Here is a 21962-nt window from a genome sequence, read left to right on the forward strand (position 1 = left end):
CATTGAAACAGCACAATTCAATCATACCATTAATATAATTGCATTTGTACTAAAAGAGAAACAGTTGAGAATACTGTTCATAATTCAGAACATATGTAATGGGTTTTGCTAACCAGATTATTTTCCATTTGCTAAGAATGTGACAAAAATGTAAATCAATTTTTCTCTCCTTGCCTATCAAGATACTTCTAAAAGTACTTCAGAAGAAGGTATTAGATCAATGTCCTGTAGGTCTGACCTCTTCATTTGTGTATGCAAGGTTATGTAACTTTGAATCAAGTTAAATTCTTCCCCTCCATTTATTTTCTTAAAATAATAACAAGATGATGGATTCATATAACAGTAAGAATTCTTTGTTCACTGCATAAGTAAGTTCAGGTGGAAAGTCATTAAGACATTTCTGCCACCACCCCGATAATGTTCTACAGAGATGGAAAGCCATTTTATCTAACCTTTCATATTAATGCAAAGGGAAATTTTAATAACTTTTAACCAACCCCACTGGCTATCATATGGAAACTTCTTTATTCAACTTATTCATTAATTTAATCTTATTAAATACCCCATATCAGCATTTTACTACATAATGCACTTACAGGGTTCAAAAATTTAAAAGAGCATAGAATGGTACCCAGGGGAAAGTCTTCCAACCCATCCTCTACCTGACCAGTTTCCAACATTCACCCACCTCTTCCCCACCATGAAAACGAGTAACATCCATTATTCATTCCTTACTTTTCCTCCTTTTGGAATGTTAAATGCCTACTCCTGAACAGGTGGAAGAAAGCAATCATTTCATATTTTAAGCTGCAGTTTTCATAGTAGGACAGCATAAAAGCTATATACACCCTCTTCTAAGGTTGCAAGTATTTAAATCTTAGGTTTTTCTTTACTTGTATCTCTTGAGAAATAAAACTCAGGCTGAATGGACAAAATTGGCCCCATCTGATACTAATCCTCCCAGTGAAGCAGCACCATAAATGTAGAACTTTCAGATTCATTCGATAATTATCTGCTGCAGTGGCTGTCAAACTTGAGCATGCATCAGAATCACTGAAGGGCTTGTTAGCACAGAAATTTCTGATCCTCAACCCAAGATATCCTGATTCAGCATGACTGGGGTGGGGCCTTGGAACTTACAGTCCTAACAAGTTCCCAGGTGATGCTGATGTGGCTGGGCTGGGGGCAACTCACTGAGCGTCACCAGTCTATGTGATCTATTCATTGCTAAGGCAGGACACTGTGGAGAAATACAATTATGGATATACGAGATACTATCTCTGCCCTTGAAGAACACACTCTTTCAGGGTAGAAATGAGAACTGTAATGCTAAAGAATACAGAAAGGGTATCTAAGGAAGTGCTGGAGGAATTCCAGAGAAAGAGTGATCTGTGGCAAGATGAATAAATGAATGGTGAAACAGGCTTACAATGCTATGCTGTATATATAAGAAAGTTTGTGTTTGATATGCTATTAAAAGAAAAAGATTATGAGGCTGAATACATCAAAAGGCTTTTCTCTATGTATGAAAAAAACAGGAAACCACAGAGAACCGAAGAGAGACACCACATCAGAAGCCATTTAGAAGAAACACACATCAGGCTCTGATTAAGGTTAACAAGATGCTGCTGTTTTAAAGTAACAATGAAAACTCTTGATAACATTAGAAGGCTATTGATTTATGGCAAAGTGTAGATATGCAATTATGTCCAGCTTCATTATAGTTACCTTGGAAGTAGTGCCTAAGAAGCAGTTTGCTTTTCCAAATTAAAATTTCAAATATTCAATACACAAAAGAGACATGAACCATAAAACTCAAAGTAAAAAAAAAAAAAAACCAGTAAACAAAGAACTACTGATTTAAGAAGGGTGTTTTCTCTTTTGTATAGAAATGTTTAGAGAATTTTGTCTTGTGTATATATTAGAAAAAGTAAACAGGCTGGCTAAACAGACACCTTTCGATATCCATTACCATAAAAATTATCCTCATCCTAATATTTAAAGTGCATGCAGATCATAAGTCTTCTGAATAACCAGTGATTTCCCTGAGCAAATTATTAAAAAATGAACAAACTTCTAAAGTTGTAGTCTAATTTACCACTTTGGAACGACAGTTTACAAAGGTGCGAGCTACATTTGCACAGTCCTTGTGCAAATGAGACTTTCCCCCAGTTCCCTTGTGATAAACCTAACGTCCAAACAGAACCTTAATTAAGGGTAGTAACAGGGATTAAAAAGAAAGGGCATTTGGTTAACTTACTATATATAAAACTTTGTACAACAGATACCCTTCCCTTGATCAGCTGAGCCAAATACCCACCACGGGAAGAAGGTGGGAGCAACGGTGGGGCGGGCAGGTTCATGAGTGAAGAAGAGAAATAGAGTACAGTTATTTCTGGAAAAAAAAAAAAGTTCTACAACTGTTGCACTAAGGATCTAACTTTTTAAAGAGGATTTCAAGTTGCTACCACATACTTTCCTGAGGTTTGTGGGTGGAGGAGGAAAGGCAGAGGATGACTGTTCACACCTTGAACTAACTGTAGCCATACCACAGAGTGGTGGTTTCTATAAGCTCTTCCCCTAGATATGAACCTAGTGAGAGAAAACGTTAATGGCAAATTGTTTTACAAATATGTAGGGACTTCAGTGTGCTGGCAGAGACCTAGGAAAAGGAAAGAGGCAGAGAAAGAAAAGGAATAGAACATAAAAGGTCCAACTAAGCTTCAAGCTCCCACCAATCCAGAAGTATTTTGATTTGTCCTTTTGCCACTTACAATTATAAATCACTTTAATTACACATTGAATTAACTTTAAAATCCAGTGAAAAGCTCAAGTAGCCATCAATCCACAAAGAATTGAATAAAAGACCAATGGGTAGCCTGGCACCTATAATAATAATGTGAGTTCAGGATCTTTAGACTTCCAATAGGATAAAAAAATGAGAGCTGCCATTTATTGATGACTTACATCTGCCAATCACCAAATTAAGTACTGAGTTTGTCATAATAACAGTGTGAGGCAGATAATATATTTATCCTCAAGATAGAGATGGGGAAACTGAGGCTTAACGAGGTTAAGTGATTCACCCAAGAAAGACCGTATATGTGCCAGGCATTGTACTAGTTTCAGAACAAAAATCTAAATAAAGCCACAGTCTAATAAGTGGAAAGATTTGTATATAACTTATGTTGTGTCATGTGCTCAGGTTATCACAGAAAAAGATTCATGTGCTATGGGAACCCAAGGGGATGGAGATCCTTGCAAACAGGGACTATCTTATTCATCTTTGCAACTAAAATTTGTGTAATTAAACTCTGTCTAGGGAAGGCAAGGGAGTGTTTCACAGAGGAGGAACCTAGAAATCTGAGTGTACTACCACTCTCCTACTAAACAGAAATGGTTTGATGGCTTAAAAAAAAAAGCGATAGTGTATTCACACAATGTCAGGAGAGATAACAACTTGCTAAATTTTAAAACCCTGCAGTTTTAACACAAAAGAATAAGGAATTGAAGACAAAAATGTAAGGCAATTGATACTCAAAAAAAGGGCAAAACATTTCCATGAAACCACAAGTTCTCATAAAAGGCTATATAGGTTTTATTTTTAACTCATATGCAAAAAGAATCCATATAATAAAGGTGTGAATCTCAACAAAGGCTAGGATGTTTGGAAACAGGAACTTCTGTGTACTTCTGGTGTGAATGAAAATTTACACATTTCGAGAAGGCAATTTGGCAGCAAGTTTCAAAAACCTATACATTTTAACCCAGAAAGAGCCTACTTCTAGGGATTTCAACAAGGAAATTATGTCAAAAAAAAAAACCCCAGGGCTTCCCTGGTGGCGCAGTGGTTGAGAGTCCGCCTGCCGATGCAGGGGACATGGGTTCGTGCCCCGATCCGGGAAGATCCCACATGCCGCGGAGCGGCTGGGCCCGTGAGCCATGGCTGCTGAGCCTGCGCGTCCGGAGCCTGTGCTCCGCAACGGGAGAGGCCACAACAGTGAGAGGCCCGCGTACCGCAAAAAAAAAAAAAAAAAAAAAAACCCCAAAACACAGCAATGCAAAGACTCATCCATGTCTCTTCAACAGTGTTGTTCATAATAGCAAAAAATTAAAACAAATATGTTGGATAGTAATATGACATATCTATAGATTAGAATATTTTACAGCAATTAACAATTGTATACGGAAAAAATATTTATTGTCATGGAAAAGTGTCCATGGCATTAAATGGAAACAGCATTTTTAAAATTGTATGTCCTTGGGAACTCCCTGGCTGTCCAGTGGTTAGGACTCCGTGCCTTCACTGCCAAGGGCCCCGGGGACCCTGGTTCAATCCCTGGTTGGGGAACTATATCTCACAAGCCGCGTAGTGTGGCTAAAAAAAAAAGAAAAATTGTATGTCCTTTATGATCCAATGCTGAAAACTATCTGGAATGTCTGGAGAGATCAACACAAATTTTAATTGATGATATCTAGATCTTGGTAGGATTACAAGCAATTGCTTTCAGAATATTTCTAATATGCTCTAGTGGCTTAAAGGAGTAAAAGACATACTAAAACTGTTTCAAGTATATTTTGCAATCACAGAAATAACCAATTAAAAACAAAAATTAGAATAGTATTTGCCTATGAAATGGTTTTCTACCTAGGAAATACAAAAAGATTTACAGATTAAACTATGAGAAGAAAAGAGAATTCAACATGGCTGCTAAAGATAAAATATGCAAAAATCAGTTGTATTTCTATATATAAGCAATACATAATTAGAAAATAAAACTTAAAAAATTTACAATAGCATCTGAAAATATCAAATAAATGGGAATAAAGCCAACAAAACACAAGCAAAAACACAACATAAACGCACAGACATACTTGATCAGAGATGTAGAAGACATAAAGGGATACAACGCTTTAATGGACTGGCAGACTCAATATGGTAAAGGTGTCAATTCTCTCCAAATTGATTCTTAGATTTATTACAACCCCAATCAAATATTCCAGGAGACATTTTCATAGTAGGAATAGATAGGCTGATTCTGAACTTCATAGGGAAATGCCAAGAGCCAAGAATAATCAAGCCGAACTTCAATAAGAAAAACACTGACAAAGTTGTACTCTTCACATCAGTTAAGACAGTGTGGTATTGGCACAAGGAGAGACAAATAGACAATAGAATAAAACAAATTTTGGAAACAAATGCAATCATATCTGGACACTGGTTATGTAACAACTATATATAAACAGCAGTAGGGAATGGATGATGTTTTCAATAAATGCTGCTGGGTCAAATGAATATACATATGGAAGAAAATGAATCTTGACCCTGAACTAATACCATATGAAAATCAATTTTAGATGAACCTTAGACCTAAATATGAAAGATAAAGCAATAAAGTTTTTTGGAAGAAACAGAAGAGAATACCTGCATTACAGGCAAATAATTAAAACAGGACCCCAAATGTTCAAAGGATAAAGGAAAAAATAAATTAAAAACCTGTGTTCATGAAGCAATGTTATTAACAAAGTGAAAAAGAAAGCCACATATTGGGAGAAACCGTTCACATAAATATAATCAACAAAAAATTCACATCTATAATATATAAAAACTTCTAAATATTAATAATTGCTACTCAAAATTTGGGCAAATAATTTTCACACTCACACAAAAACAAAATATTCAATAAACACACAAATATACACTCAACTTCATTTGTCATCATGGAAATGTAACTTAAGAACAAAATGAGATTCCACTCATCCCCACCAGAGTGGCTTATTAAAAAGTTTTAAAATGACAAATGATACATAAAATGTTGGGAAGGATATGGAAAACAGGAAACTTCAGGCACTCCTCATAGGTGATTAAATTGGCAAACCACTTTGGAAAACTCTTTGGTGGTTTACTAAAAGCTACTAAAGCTAAAACTATGCATAAACTAGGAGCCAGCAATACCACTCCTAGATATACATACAACAGAAATGTATACATGTTTTCTTTTAATGTACAAAAAGTGTTCATAGCAGCACCACTGATAAAAATCCAAAGGAGGAAGAATCCAATGTCCATCACCAATGGAATGAATATGTAAATTGTGGTGTAGCCATACAATGGGGCACGGAGAATGAACAAACTATTGTTATATGCAAGAACATGGATGAATTTCATAAACATAATAGTGAAAAAAGCCAGATTTTTTTCAGAGTATAATTGTATGATTTTAATTATGTATGATTTTATGATACTAGAAGTTAGGATACTCAGATTAAACAAAATTAGTAAGCTATACACCCTAAAATTAGAAAGTTCTGCCACACATCGTCCTTTTAGTATTAAGAGCCCAGCCTGTCCTACAAATTAAAATGTCTGTAATAAAAGAAAATTCCCCAGAAATCTCTCTACATAGGTCAATTACATTAACAAGCAATGGGTGAAGTCTGCTAGATATGTAAGTTAAATTAAGGCAAAAAAATATACAATTTCCAATAACTAAAGCCTCACAGGAGAAACTATGTACATACTATTTTGCATAAGTAGATCCCCCAAAATTCCTTTTTATTAAGAGAAACTACTGATGACTGCAGATAAACAAGGCAAAAACAAAGCTACAAAGGAAAACAATTATTGTCATTTCCTACTGATAATCAACATTCAGAATAAGGAAAACAGGAAGATGAAGCATTAGCAGTCTATTAATGAAAAATAAATCCTAAATATTAATTTTATGAAGCTTTATTTACTTTGCTTTTAAGTCACAATTTCTCCACCAGCAGAACATGTTTCTAAAGAACTGTGAAAATCTGAGATTCCACCCTATTTGCAAGCTAACAAGTTAGCCTATCACAGTTGCATGGATGCTGGCAGAAGATAGAGTATTTGTGGGTCAGGGCATCAAAGCCAAAGGACTTCGTAACTCACAGGAAGCAGTGGTCAGAGTATCACCATTTTCTTGGAACTTACTTGTTCTAATTCCCACAGGATGATGCAAAGAGAGTCAGGTGACACATACACACACAGTGACTTTTGTAACTGGAGAGGAATGTAGGGCTTAGGGAACCCAAATATTTTATAATGGTTAGTAAGTATGCTTGTCCCTGGATATGCAGAGAAATACTATCTTTACATTACAGGGTGGTAAACAAGCATAGTCTTTGCTTCAGAAGGAGGAAGTGCCTCTCTTCACCTACCAAGGTAGAAACATCCCACAGAGAAAGGAACAAACGTGCTTTGATTCCAGGGGCACATTATTAAATATTTAATAAGAAAATAATTATTTCTCTGAATACAATATAAGAACTTCTGAGAATGGGATTATAAGTGGCTTAAAAACTGTTTTAATTAATTAAATCAAACTGATCAGCTGACTAGAACTAAGAGATGGAGAAATGTGAAGTCTGCTTTTAAAAAAAACAGGGCTCTGCACAGGAGAACTTTTTAAATGATATTTTAGAAACACAATTTCTGGAAGTTTTAGTGATTGGCTTAACATTCCAAGTTATTTAAAAAACATTAATGGTCTCAAGAAGTGGCATGAAAGTATTTTCCTCATTTGGTAGAGCAGCTAAAATAAAACAAAACAAAAACCAATTACTTCTCAAGATGGGGAAGTAAAATAAGTAGCCAAAATCTGGATACAAACAGGTTAAACTTTAGAGGACAAGGTTAGCATTTTACCTTATCATTAGGGAGCTTAGAAACTTCAAAATAAGAAAAGATATTCTCAGACTACCACCTAGATGGCTGGTTATAATGCACCACAAGTCTTGGTGGAAGGCCAGACACTTTAATGTACCTACTCAGTGTACAGCAAAATCCAACGCACCTATTCAGGGTACACCAAAAACTCAACACATCTATTCAGTGCAACATGTGGAGCCTATTAAGACTGGTTATAAAGGAGACTTTCAGAATGTTAAAAAGAAAATAAACTAAGTTATGAAAGCCTGTTGTACCACATCTGATGAAATCTTTTAAGTCTTTATCTAATTGATCTTTCAACACTATATTCTGATTCATCTCCCTCTTTCTTTAAATCTTATCTTCCTTTAGCAACTATAATACCACACTCCCCAGGTTTTATGCCTACTTCCCTGGTGATGCCTCCATTCCTTAAATTTCCTCTGTGCATACATCATTCATCAGAATTCTTTAAGGATCTGTCCTCTTTGTTCTTTCTCCCTGCACATTCTCCATGGTCTACATCAATCAGTCCAATGGCTTCACACAGCTTTTAGAGATTACAAACTCAGATACCTGGAGACCAGGCAGATAATGTATATGAGTAAAGAGGTCCAGGTAAGGACCGCAATCAATTGGAGGGGACACATCTAAACTGGGTAGCTGGCACCCAGGTCTAGCCAACTGTCGCCACGTCAGAGTTCATATCTAGTGTTGCCATCACTTCCAATTGCTCAATGAAATTCAATACAATATTTTTGTGTAAAATTCAATAATTTTAAAAGTTACCAACTAATTTTTTAATGTAAATACTGTCTGAGGCCAAGGAAAACATTCTACAGGCTGTCAATCTGCAAACTCATAAATGTACTGTCAATCTCTGTCTTTAATTCTATATTCTTTTCCTCAAGGTTGTATATCTAATCTACTAATAAACATCACCACATGGATTTGTCTGGACCCACGAAACTGAACATATGCCAAACTGAATTCATCTGACTGCCAAATCTCTTCTTCCTACTTTTCCTGTCTCAGCAAATGGTACCCAGTTGTTCAAATCGCAGATTGAGGCATCACATTTGGCTCATTTTTTGTACCTCATATACCTTAATACTCAAGTACAGTTAATTTTATCTTCATATAATTCTCAAATTCATGTACTTCTATTTATTTATTTGTTTATTTAATTTATTATTATCTTCACCTAGTTTTCTACAACAGCCTCCTATCTCTCTCCTATTTCTCTCCTAATTTATCAGTTTCTAAAGTGGGAAGTGGAATGGGGGGGGTGGGGGGCAGGGCAGTCATAGACCCCGGGGGTATACAAGATGACCCTATTTAGGATGAGAAGAAAGGACTGAAATTCTACTTGCATTTTTAATTCAATTTTAAAAATTTATATTATAATGTGTCCTTTATATTATGTATGAGAATACACATTATTTGTATAGTAATATGTATTTTATACATATGTGAGTATGTAGATGATATACATAGATAGATGATGTACGCTCAAAAAGTAGTAATAAGGAATATGATTGAATGGGTCTAGAAACCACTGCTCAAGTTCATTATCCATACTTCAGCAAGAGTAGCCCACCTATGATCCAAGTGTGACCACTTCCCTACTTAAAACCCATCATGGGCTCCCATTGTTCTCAGGGCTCCAAAGAACAGAGTTTTAAAAGTACAACTTTGCATATGGAAAAAGAAAGTCCAAATGGCCAAAAATGGACAGAGCTTTCAAAGCATAGTCCAAGAGAGAGAATAACAATTGTAAGTACTTTGGTCCTTGAAGGCAGGGGAATTCCTATAGTGGGTCATAAACCACCACCCCATATTTAGATTCCATGTTCACTAAGGAATGTTCTGGATATGATATAGCTCCACATATAATTTACCTAACAGTGATGAGAGCATTCCCATCTGCTTGACAGTAGCATTAATCATTGTAAATTAATAAAACCACTATTCTGGATTATAGATCAGTTTGTGAGCTCAGTAAAGTATGCTCAGTCTCTAAACATATGGCTCTAATGAAATCAGGTTTCAAGGCTGAGAACCAGAACCTAATTCACGGTGATTTCACTGAAGTAAATGTCACTTACTGAGGAGTTCAACGTGAAGAAAAGAAGGAAAAAGAGAACAAGAACAACAACAACAACAAAAAATGCCGTTTATGGAACCTTGAAGTTACTCTGCATCTTTCTTTGGAAAGACAGCAGACGCCATGAGAATTCCATCCCTCTCACAGTATTCTCCCCTGTGTACTCCTTATTAACACATGTGCAACCCATACAAAATACCAATTCCTCCATGCAGCCTGAGTGTTCCTCTGATGGCCCTAGTAAATAATTCACTTACTATTTGTGACATTCCTTAAGCGCTTCTGTAATGGGACAGAACTGATTTTAAATATTTATCATCTTTGTATATACTGCCCTCCCCAAATTGAATACATACTGCTTAGAGGTAGAAAATTATAATTTCACATCTTATTTGCTTTTTCTGTCTTGGATCTTGTTGCAGTGAGTTGAACAAAATAGCCCTGTCATTTTATTGTCCTTATGAAATAAAGATACTTTGCTTTTTCGAAACAGGCAGTAGTAAGAGTTGACTAAATAACAGAAATATTAAATGGCAATTTTTTTAGTTCTATTTCAGTTCTTTTTTTTCTCTCTAGATCTCCTGCTGCACATTTTTCTTATAAATGTTCTTCATTTCTATTGTGCATCCTTTAATTAAATATGACTAAGTTCCCTTTTCTTTGATTAGAGGGAAAACTGATCTAGCTAATATGCTAAAAAAAAATGTATCTTATTCACTGCAAAGGTAAAGAAACCATTGTCCTTTGTTTCTTATTAAAAGTGAAAACACAGGAAACCAAAAAAGGTCCCTACCACTTCCCCAGGAAATCAAAGGTAGATGTAATGAACTGAATTTTAAACAGATCATTTTTTTTTCCCCCATGGTCAGCAGGACAGTTTCTTATATTCTACCTCACTTTTACATAGGGATATACACAATTTTAGAAAACTTTTATTAACTTTTTCTGGATTTTGCTTTTAGATTTCTAGGGACCATAGAACCTCTATCATGCAAAGTTGAATATTAATGATATTATTTGTAGAATTAATAATAAATATATTCATGGGGCTTTGAGCAAGATTAAAGGTTTAAACTGGTTAATTATTCCACAACACAGAGTGCATACAAAGTGCCAGACACTGTCTTACCTGCCTGAAATGTAGATTTTAGCTCTTTTAACCTTTGCAACAACCCTACACAGTAGGTATTCTTGTTATTACCATCCACATTTTACAGATGAAGAAACTGATGCATGAAGAAAGCACGGAGCTTGCCCAAAGTCACAAAGCTAGTAAATGTTGCAGTCAGAACCTGAACACAGATGACCCGCCTGCGAGCCTGCACTAAGCATGCTGCCCCCAGAACAAGCAAGCAGGCAAACGCTGTACACGTCCCACATGCGCACACTCACACACGTGCCTCTGCTGCTCAACTCATTTGAATTAAATGAGCGACAGTTCCTGAAAGTCTCCAAATGAGACACTGTGCTGATCCACCTTGGGAAACACGAAGATTGATTAAATAAGCCTGATTTCATGGGGCTTATAGTCTGATGGAAAGATAGCTAGACAAATAACTTTAAAAATCAATGAAAACTAATAAATATGGAGGATGAGCAAGAGCTTATGGGAGTTTAAGAACTAAAAGATCCAGTATGATAATAAGGGCCAGAATCAAGAGCAAGATGAACTTTGAGGGATTAGTGAGAACTTTTATACCAGAGATAAAAATCTTCAAGTGGAAGGAACAATGTGGGCAAAGACACAGAAACCTGTAGCCGCTGAGGTGTCAGGAAAGAGCCAAATAATCCCACTTGCCTGAAGAACAGGACATAAGTAAAAGAAAAGAGGACTAAAATGGTAGAAAAATACATCATGAACTCAACCAATAATTACTGAGTGTCTGTTATGTATACAGTACCCAAAGGACTCATCTGATAGCCATTTAAAGAATAATGTTTAAACTTCGTACTGAAAATGGAGCTAATCTATGTGAAAGCATTTGACAGAGTTTGACATATAATAACTCTAATAAATGTACCTGTTTTTACTAATTTTTGGATAAAAAGTCAACAGGAGCTTTATTTTTGAGCAGGAAAGACCCACGTAATAAATACATTTGATAATATAAATATATTTAAAATACAACATAAACACAAAACATGGCGTAAAGTTGAACATGTGGGAGGGTATATATTAGAACCCAGAAAAGAAGACTTCTGAACTAGACTTAAAGGATGGGTGCCAAGATTCTGGGACTGTAGAAAAGAAAGAGGAGGGAAGAGGGGCATGCCAGGGAGAACTGTAGGAACTGATGACAAAAAAAAATCAATTTGTAGATCATAAGTTATTGAAAATTTTGAGCAGACAATAGACATCATCCATCCACTCACCCATCCATCCAATTATTCATCCAGTCTGTTAACACTTATTAGAGCTCACATATTCCAAGAACCACACCAGGCTCTGAGAAATAAAAATCAAGGAAGCTTTCTAGTCTACTGGGAAATGCAAGCATGTCAGCAGTTCACTGCAGTCTAGTGTGCGAGATGTGAGCTCAGGTACTTGAAGAATAAAGCAGGCATGCCCACCTTAGGTTAGGGTTACTCAGGAACGCCTCCAAAGTGGCAACACTGGGTAGGGTGTGACACTGGGTAGGGTGTGGGTAACTGGTTTCCCAAGAGGAGGGTGCAGTTTAGGGAAACAAAGACAATGAGGTGTGGAAATAAAAAGCATACTAGGAAATAAGTACAGAGTATGAGGAGGTTGTTTCTTTGAGGATGAATTGAATAGAGAGATGAAGCTAGAAAAAAAGTTCCTAAAGCTTGTCATATTAATGGGGTTATAGACTTTAACCCAGATTCAGTAATGATGCATAGAATGCATAGCGTTTCAGGCAAAAAAAAAAAAATAAATAGAATGAAGGGTTCTGCTTTTTGGAGCTCACTGGCCTCATCAAGAAAATCGATGGGATAGGCTGTTATTAAAGGTAGGGAGACCAGACAGAAAGCTGTTGCAGTAGTCCAGGGAAGAATTTGAACTTGAACATGAAACTGATGAATAGAACTTGAAGTAAAGTAAGGATGGGGAGAAGGTACATACAAAGATTCAGGAGTTAGAATGGTTCTTGTTGAATTATAATTTGGTTGGAAACACATGTCTAAATCTCCTCAACATCAAGAAATGCTTGGTACAAGGAGCCTAGAAACTGCTACCTGACTTGCTTATTAGAAAAATGACTGTCACCGAGTCTAATCACATTAATGGGTCTTTTTTGAACAGTTAATAATACATTCTTTGAGCCTTATGCTTAAAGTTTCTGGATTATAAACTTCACCTTCTAACCCAGAGTTTGGTATTGGTCCCATTTGGCAGAATTTACTTAGACACATTCACTCAAAAATGCCACTCCTCTTTTCCACATATTTCTACTATCTCCTGGTCAACAGACTAAGAAAGCAAAAGCAGAACTCAACTATTAAAACATTCAATAACTTCTCATAAAAATCTACCAACTACAGGACTTCCCCAAATCTAACAACTACAGAACTTCCCAACCAGTTTACCCTGGCACATGATATGTTATTGATCCCCTAAGGCTCCAGACAGGCAGAACCTCCTTGGCAGCTGGGCTTGGACCTTGAGCAGAGGCTGGCCCTGCCATGACTTCAAAAAGGTTGAGAAGCACAGAAAGGAAGCATTAGTCACATGACACCTAAAGATTTTTGTCTGCTGCCTGTTCTTTAGGTCTGAATCCTAAGATTGCCTTTAGGAGTTTTATAAAGTCCTTTGAACGATAACTATTTCCCAATTTTAACTCAATACTAATATTTTTTTCTTACTGACAGTTCCTTTTGGGAAAAATATCACAATACTACTCCTTATGTTAAAACCTGCTTTATAAAAATCATAATCTGTTTGGCTGTTTTGAGAACTAACCGCTCAATGGTTCTGTTTTTGGAAACAATAATGCATTCAAGTTTAAAGTCACCGGTTAGGTCACATGAAAGCATTCTCATATGCCCTCAGTATGTAGATAAATAACAGGAATACTTCTGTATGAGAACTCAGTTATGCAAAAATGCAAACTAGTATGAGTACAAGGAAGAGAAAAGAATTCAACCTTTTAAAAGGCTACATCATTCATTCGTCCATTCATTCAATAAAATACTGTGGAACTATAAGGTGAAAACCCACAGAGAATATAAAGATGGTTTCTCCAGTGATCTAATAAAAGAAGCATTCATTTTGATGACTACAGAAATATGTCTAAGTTCCAGAGGGAGCTTTACCTTTGGCTCTCATCCCCAAAATAAAAATCTTAAAGACCAATTAAGAAGCCTTCTCAAGTAAGCAAAGACAGAAGACAAGGGTACAAGGGTTTAGGAGGTAGGGAGAGCGTTTAATCAGAATTTCAAGAATCCCCCATTTGATTTAGTAGTGATTTCACTCACGTAGCAGTTGGACAGAAATTTCAGCCCCTTAATGTCTATGGCTATAAATAAAGGGAAGTAACGATGTCTCAAATGCATAATTTTCTGTGGTTTGAGGTGCTGGCAAAACAAACTCCTCTCTTGAAAAACATGTGAGCAATCTTTTGTCAAAAGGTCCATTTTTTACTGACCTTTTGACAAGCAAGCAATTTTTAACTCACCAGAATTTTCAGTTTTCAGAAAGAAATACCGCAAACAACTTGTCTGATAGATTTTCTTAAAATTTTAAGATAGTTTATTTTGAAGGTTACCAACTCTTTGCATTAGGCTCAGAGTGTTAATATATGAGCTGTAGCTTCAAGACATCCTCAGCTGTTACTCCCAGAACTCTGCGGTCCCTTTCTGCTTTCTACTATTCACAAATATTTAATCCGTACACTCTTGGCTGTTAGTCTAATTCAGATGAGACTTTTCTTTTTTTAAGTCCTCATTTGTGAATAGATATAGGAGCATTACAAAGAGCTAGATTTCTGGAACACAGAATGTCTTGTGTTAAAAGCAATAACAGTATTTCCTCCCGTAGTGCCTAAAAATAATTAAGAATGCATTTTATTTAAGAAGTGGGAAAAAGGCTTTAATATTTTTGAAGTAAAAAAATTATGCATCTGGGCTTCCCTGGTGGTGCAGTGGTTGAGAGTCTGCCTGCCGATGCAGGGGACACGGGTTCGTGCCCCGGTCCGGGGAAGATCCCACATGCCGCGGAGCGGCTGGGCCCGTGAGCCATGGCTGCTGAGCCTGCGCGTCCGGAGCCTGTGCTCCGCAACGGGAGAGGTCACAACAGTGAGAGGCTGCGTACCGCAAAAAAAAATATATATATATATATATATGCATCTAATCAAATGTGCATTGCTCTGTGTATGTCCTAGTCATGTGGTAGCTATAGATAAACACAGCACGTCATAGAGAAAAAAAAAAAACAGGAAACCCAACGTTACAGTTAATTCACCAGTGTCACAGGACTCCAGATCACTGAAAGTGTGTGCCAACATTTTACATTGTATTTCGTCAGCTAACGTATAAATAAAGAATTTAACTACAGGATGAAAACAATAATCTGTGTGTAAGCAATCACTCCTCCTTAATTCTTAGCTACAGTTCTGCCTACATTCAAGGACATTCTGAGGGTGCTCTCTCATCAAAGGGGACCCTTAAAAGAAACTGAAGAAACCATCTGCCACCCGATGCTCGGTTCTTAAGCATCTTACTAAGAGATTCCTGATAAAAGTTTTGCACGTTTTATTTAAGTTATGCAGACTTCAGATATTCAATTCCTATTATTTGCCAAGCTCACCTGGGTTTGTGTCTGGATAGGAAATACCTAAGGAAAACATCTTTAGCTATTTTTGTGAGATAATGCAACTCTGTGATAACATTATCCTCATTTCTGTATCTTGTTTACACGTGCATACTTTCTGTGCAATGACACAGAGAAAACCTGAATGCCAGTGCTGAGGCCTTTTCCCACTTCAATTTCAGATCTTCGTCAAGCTGATACTCTACCTCCTAGTATAGAAAGCAGTCTCCGATGCCTGCAGTCCTCAAGTAAGTGTCCCCCCTCTGGATTGTCAGAACAATTTATTTAGGCCAATTTTTAAAGTGTCTTTCCCTTTCTGCCTTTTATTTTCTATATGTGTTTTATGTGTACACTAAGTTATAAAAAGTTATGAGCTTCTCATGTATACTCTGTCTTACATACATCTGCTTCTTAGAGCTAACTATTTAACTCAATGAATGCTCACCGAATAAATAAATGTCATATAATATTTACTTGGTAACAACAAAATTATTCAGTTACTGAGGTATACTTTTGGTGGCTAAATAGAAAAAACAGCAATCAAAACACTTATCAAAAACACTGCAGTATATTCTCAAAATACTCAGGTAAAATCTACACCATGTGGAACTGGAGGCAGGTCTAAGTCATTCTTCAAACATGGATCCAAATTTGTACTTACTTGTCTCCAAAAAACTTTCTCCAGAATTCAGCAGCATCTGCTTTCGTGATACGGAAGTTATCTCCCTGGAATTGCCCATTGGGAAAGATAGCTTTGATTTCTGCCAACATGTGACTGAAGATAAGGGAGAGTTTTGTAAGATTTCGTCTGTAGATACAAACAGGGAAAAATGAAGGAAAAAGTAAATATATAGGCATGTAAGATTTAATGGGAATATATTATGAAAAATGAAATTATCAACCTAGGTCAACTCAATAAAGCCCTTAAAAACAATGTTCATAAAAACTGTACATTTAAATTCCTAACAGGGATTCTATTAGTCGTCCATGTACTCATTTAATATAAACGTGAACAAGATGAATTACATGAGGTTTAATGGGGGAGACGGACACCTAAAAAACTCATAATCAAATATAAATGTTAAACAAAAAAAACAGAGTGCTTATTTCTACACAGGGAATAAGGAAAGATGTGTCATTTAAGGCGAATCTAGCAAGATAAGCAGTTGTTCAACAGATGAAAGACTTAGAGTGGAGAGGAGGGGAAGGAGGAGAGGTTAGGAATAGAACTATTTGGAAAATATCTAGATTTAGCATGGCTAGAGAAGAGCAGAAAGAGAGTGGAGGAAACGGCTTGAGACAAGATGAGAAAGTTTGGTTGGGACATGACAAAAAGAGGCATCTGAACCAATGAACAAAGTTTTTGTCAAATACACTTGTCACTTCTATATAAAAATCAGAGTTTCTGATAAGTCTCAGATATGTGCATATTTTAGAAGCTCCCTGGGTAATTCTAATGTAGTCCATAAAAAGCTACTGCAATAAGGAATGGGAAGCCAAAATGGACTAAAAAGATTAAGGAAATGATCAAATCTCGGTTTTAGAAAGAAAAAGCTATGGCAGTATGAAAACAATGGTTTGGAAGGGAAGGAAATGTAGGTGTTGTCTCTATTCTAATTTCCATGTTAAGTTCTGGGAATTCTGACATGATTTAGAACAGGCTTCAAACCATGACTAATACTTTAACAGTATCATCTACATTCCTTCTTAGCTTTTCATAAGTTTACAACATTAATTATGTTAATCAGCCCAAAACTGTTAGTGCTAGATAGTAAGGAAGCAACTGAAAGATAAAATACTACAGAACTTTTCAGTTTTGAGGTGACCTTGCCTCTTTATATTCCTGCTTATTCAGAATCACCAGAACACAGCAGGCACATATCTACTATCGTTCCATTTTGAAGCCTTAACTGCTTTGTGTGTGTGTTGAGGGGTCAGGGCTGGGGCTGGGGAGGAGGCGCTTGAATTAGCACTCAAAGTAAATACAGAGGAAAACTAAAGAAAGCCATCAAATCGGCAATGCATATAACACCATACAATGTTTCAGCAGGACTTTGATACTGAAAGTTGTGTTTATTTGCCTTTTTTTTTTTACTCATGTATCTGGGTTTAATGACTCTCAAATAACAAGCAAAAAAAACATGTTAGGTACCAAAAAGATCATAAAACATGCACCTCTCCATAAAGTCACTGAAAGGAAACATGTAACTTCCTGTATTATATGAATACGTAATAAATAAGGCACTTGTGATAAAAAGTGGGAAAAATAGGAATGAACAGAAAGCAATAAAGTATAAAGTAATTGACATCTCAAAAAATTCATCTCTACTGGAAAACCAAAAAGTCCCAATTTCCATAACCTTTATTATCCATGAGAAGATTTATGGGAAAGAAGGGTCAGCTTAGGCCTTATTTTAGTGCTTGACTGGCAACAACAAACAATCTGCAAAATCATTATGGTTAGGTTATGCAAAATGTTTCATCATCTTCTTAGATTCAGCCACACTTCTGCACAACTCAGCCTAATTCCAAGGTAAAACTTCTTTAATTAGTTGAATCTTTGATCTTCTCATTTATGTCAACACATCCTCATTTAGGCGATGGTAGATTTAAGAAATCCAGTCTTAGGAAATGAAAAGTAAACTGATGAACTATATCCAAGGAAAGAATTGCAGCCAATACAAACTGCAACTGACTTTTGAAATCTGAGTTTAAGGAAAAACATAAAGTCACTTTTGAAAATCTGCAACGAATTTATTTCTATAATTAGGCAAACAAGTTAATTTTCTACCAAACTTCCAATTGATACATACAGAAGAAAAAAGAAAACAAGATGGCTGTAATTAGGGAAAACCAACTGTTCCTTATTTTCTGAATTGGTTGCTCTCCATCCCCTTGTTTCTCTGTTCTTTAATCATATCCAAATGTTTTTCATTTTTATTTGTTAGATCTAAAGCCTGAAGCACAATACCAGTGATTACCCATCTTGGATTTCTGATCCACTGGCTATGTAGGCAATAAACTTTAAAACAGAAATAGTAACATTTTATCTTTATAATTTACAGTCTAGAAGCTCTAATAATCACTATATAACTAATCACTGTTAAATTATAAACTGTGTGTATAGTCCAATTTTCTTGTTCCTACAAACAGATCACCATATTTTTATTCAACTTTTTGCATAAACTAAGGCAATGAAAAGATCTATTTTGCCTTTAGTCTTTAAAGAAACACAAATTCAAGTTGTTAAAAACATGTGAATGCAACAGTTTTGTGTTACTTTAGTTTTCACATATACCAGAATGCATATTTATATGTATTTTATATCTAATTTTTAAAAACACACACCATACATATGTAAATGATTATTTTGGAAACCCTTTACCTGAAATATCGATTTACAGAGGTTGCAATCCACAACAAGAAATGAAAAGAACTTATAGCTAATTCTATCATCTGATGTCATTTAAATTTACTGTCATAGCAAATAGGTTTGTTTTTTATATGACTGTGTGGGAGTTTTTTGTTTACTATATTTTGCTTTACATCAAGCTTTAGTTCCCCACCCCACTCTGCACTCTTAGATACCCATTTTAAAAATAACCTCCAATTTTGAAAATAAAATCCAAGGATACAGTCATCTCTAATCATCTAGACATAGAGGGAAGAAAGGCAACAACTCCACATCTTCTTTGTAGATGAATTTTTTTCCTATCTTGGTATTTGTCCATACTTTGCCAATTTTCCCTAAGCTCACCTGACTGCCGCTCATCATAAGACCAAAAATGATGACAGCTTAATAAAGGATTTGAAGCATCTATATTAAGATATGTATCTATTACTAAATGCCCTACCCCAGAACAACTAAGGAAAGAAAATTTATCTACAAAGACTCAATAACCTTAAACATAACTTTAATTTACAAGAAATTTTCCAATACTTTCAATAAAGGGATACTTTATTTTGACTAATTACTACCACATTATCTCCCATTAACCATCAAAAGCTAAGCCATTTTAAAAATTTGTTTTGTGTGAGGTTTTGTTTATAAGCAATAATTTTGGAGTAAAAGTATTCTGATACATACACCAGGTAAGCAAAAAGTAACTTCTAGATGTCAATACTGGGTAAACCAGTAAAGATGTTAATATATAGAGGAGCCTTGAGAAGGGGGAGGCAGAGAGGAGCAAAGACAAAGGAGAGGGAGAAGATGAGAAGGAAAACTATCTGCCTTTAAAAAAAAAAAAAAGTGTAATGAATGCATCAGCAATGTCAAGAATATCACCTAAGAAGCAAGGTGCCTCTTTTATCCTGAATTTGATCACCTAAAACTGTCCTTCTTTAAAACAGTATGAATCAATTTCTCCAAAATTCAAGTTACATTACTCCACAGAATGTGAGGTCGGAAAGATGGAGCATCACTCTTTACGAATAAGTCTTAGTAGCTTAAGTGGCTATAGCCAGCATCATCAGGAGGCTGAAGGTACACAAGATTTGACGTAGGATGACACAATCCTACCCCTAATAAATTTATCACATAGTAGGGGAGAAAAAGACATGACTACATTATTATCATACAATATAGTGGGGGCAATGCACCAACGATAGCCATCTTGAGATGAGGAATTTGAAAAATGAATAAAAAATACATCAAGACTTGATTAGTAACCTTCACTAAATGTAGGAGACACACAAAGAGAATAATCTAATTAGATCGTATGGAGTCCTTGACTTTGCTCACTTCGAGAAACAGCTGTGTCATATATCAAGGAGGAAATAAAAAGCTTTAAGTGCTGAAGTAGTGAAAAACTTTAAATGACACTTCATATCAGTGAGTTCCAAAGTTTCTGAGAATGTACTGCTTCTGGTAGAAGAAATGGGAGCCCATTTTTTATCCAAAAACTATTAATAATTCAATTTTTACATTTAAAAGCTAGAACATGTGCTTCTTAATCTTTACAAGGTGGAACAAATTCAACATAAAGAGAAAGGCAGGACACGAAGAATATAAACAGTGGCACTGAAAATGAGACTCACGTCCAGTTAAAGAGCAATTACCATTCACTCTATTTCCGATGTAGTGCCTTCGAAGATGGGTTTAGGGCGTTACTTCACACTGTTTTTGACCTTGGGAACATTTTGATTCCTAAGAAAGTGAGGATACTAGGCTGATGCAAGCCTTGCCTTTCATTTCCCCCTCTTGGGAATAGAGACTATTATTAAGATGACTCCTGGGAGTCTCAAATAAAACTGGATCTTCTCCATTCTCTTGTCTAAGTGCTTTAAAGTTTTCCATACATCTAAGGGGAATACGAGGCAGATTTTTTTTTCAACTGAAGTATAGCTGATTTACAATATTGTGCTAGTTTCTGGTGTACAGCAAAGTGATTCAGTTATACATATATATACACATTCTTTTTCATACTCTTTTCCATTATGGTTTATGACAGGATATTGAATCTAGTTCCCTGTGCTATATATACAGTAGGACCTTGTTGCTCATCTATTTTATATATAGTAGCTTGTATATGCTAATCCCAAACTCTAGTTTATCCCTCCCCAACCCCCTTTCCCCTTTGGTAACCGTAAGTTTGTTTTCTATGTCTGTCAGTCTGTTTCTGTTTTGTAAATAAGTTCATTTGTGCCATATTTACTTTTTTTTTTTTTTTTTTTTTTTGCAGAATGCTGGCCTCTCGCTGCTGTGGCCTCTCCCGTTGCGGAGCACAGGCTCCGGACGCGCAGGCCCAGCAGCCATGGCTCACGGGCCCAGCCGCTCCGCGGCATGTGGGATCCTCCCGGACCGGGGCACGAACCCGTGTCCCCTGCATCGGCAGACGGACTCTCAACCACTGTGCCACCAGGGGAGCCGTGTGCCATATTTTAGATTCCACATATACGTGATATCATACGGTATTTGTCTTTCTCTGACTTACTTCACTTAGTACGATAATTTCTAGGTCCATCCACGCTGCTGCAAATAGCATTGTTTCATTCTTTTCTATGGCTGAGTAATATTCCATTGTGTATATATACCACATCTTCTTTATCCCTTCATCTGTTGATGGACATTTAGGTTGCTTCCATGTCTTGGCTATTGTAAATAGTGTTGCAATGAACACTGGGGTACATGTATCTTTTCGGATTATGGTTTTCTCCAGATATATGCCCAGGAGTGGGATTGCCGGATCATATGGCAACTCTACTTTTAGTTTTTTAAGGAACGTCCATACTATTTTCCATAGTGTCTGCACCAATTTACAAGGAATACGAAGCAGATCTTAAAAGTCCAAATCCCAATGAAGACTCAGAGCCTACCCCAAGTCATAAGAGAAGTAAAGTGTGAACAGAAACATTCTAACCTGAGACACAGGCAGCAGGACAATTTTTTAAGCTGCTCCATGTTACTCCAT

At 36.2% G+C, this 21962-nt stretch overlaps 1 protein-coding gene across 2 annotated transcripts in view; it reads right to left on the reverse strand.

Moving 5' to 3' along the window:
- The window catches only part of CBLB (Cbl proto-oncogene B), a 214259-nt gene that overhangs the window by 104648 nt on the left and 87649 nt on the right, over positions 1–21962 (reverse strand). For both annotated transcript variants that reach the window (XM_022594278.2, XM_089910515.1), the window contains exon 4: positions 16214–16360. In XM_022594278.2, the coding sequence (XP_022449986.1) occupies positions 16214–16360 (147 nt within the window). The remainder of the gene's footprint in view (positions 1–16213; positions 16361–21962) is intronic.

Source organism: Delphinapterus leucas, chromosome 4 (assembly GCF_059928025.1).
Source record: "Delphinapterus leucas isolate spDelLeu-1000000601 "Yukka" chromosome 4, BTC_Dleu_Yukka2, whole genome shotgun sequence".
NCBI lineage: Eukaryota > Metazoa > Chordata > Mammalia > Artiodactyla > Monodontidae > Delphinapterus > Delphinapterus leucas.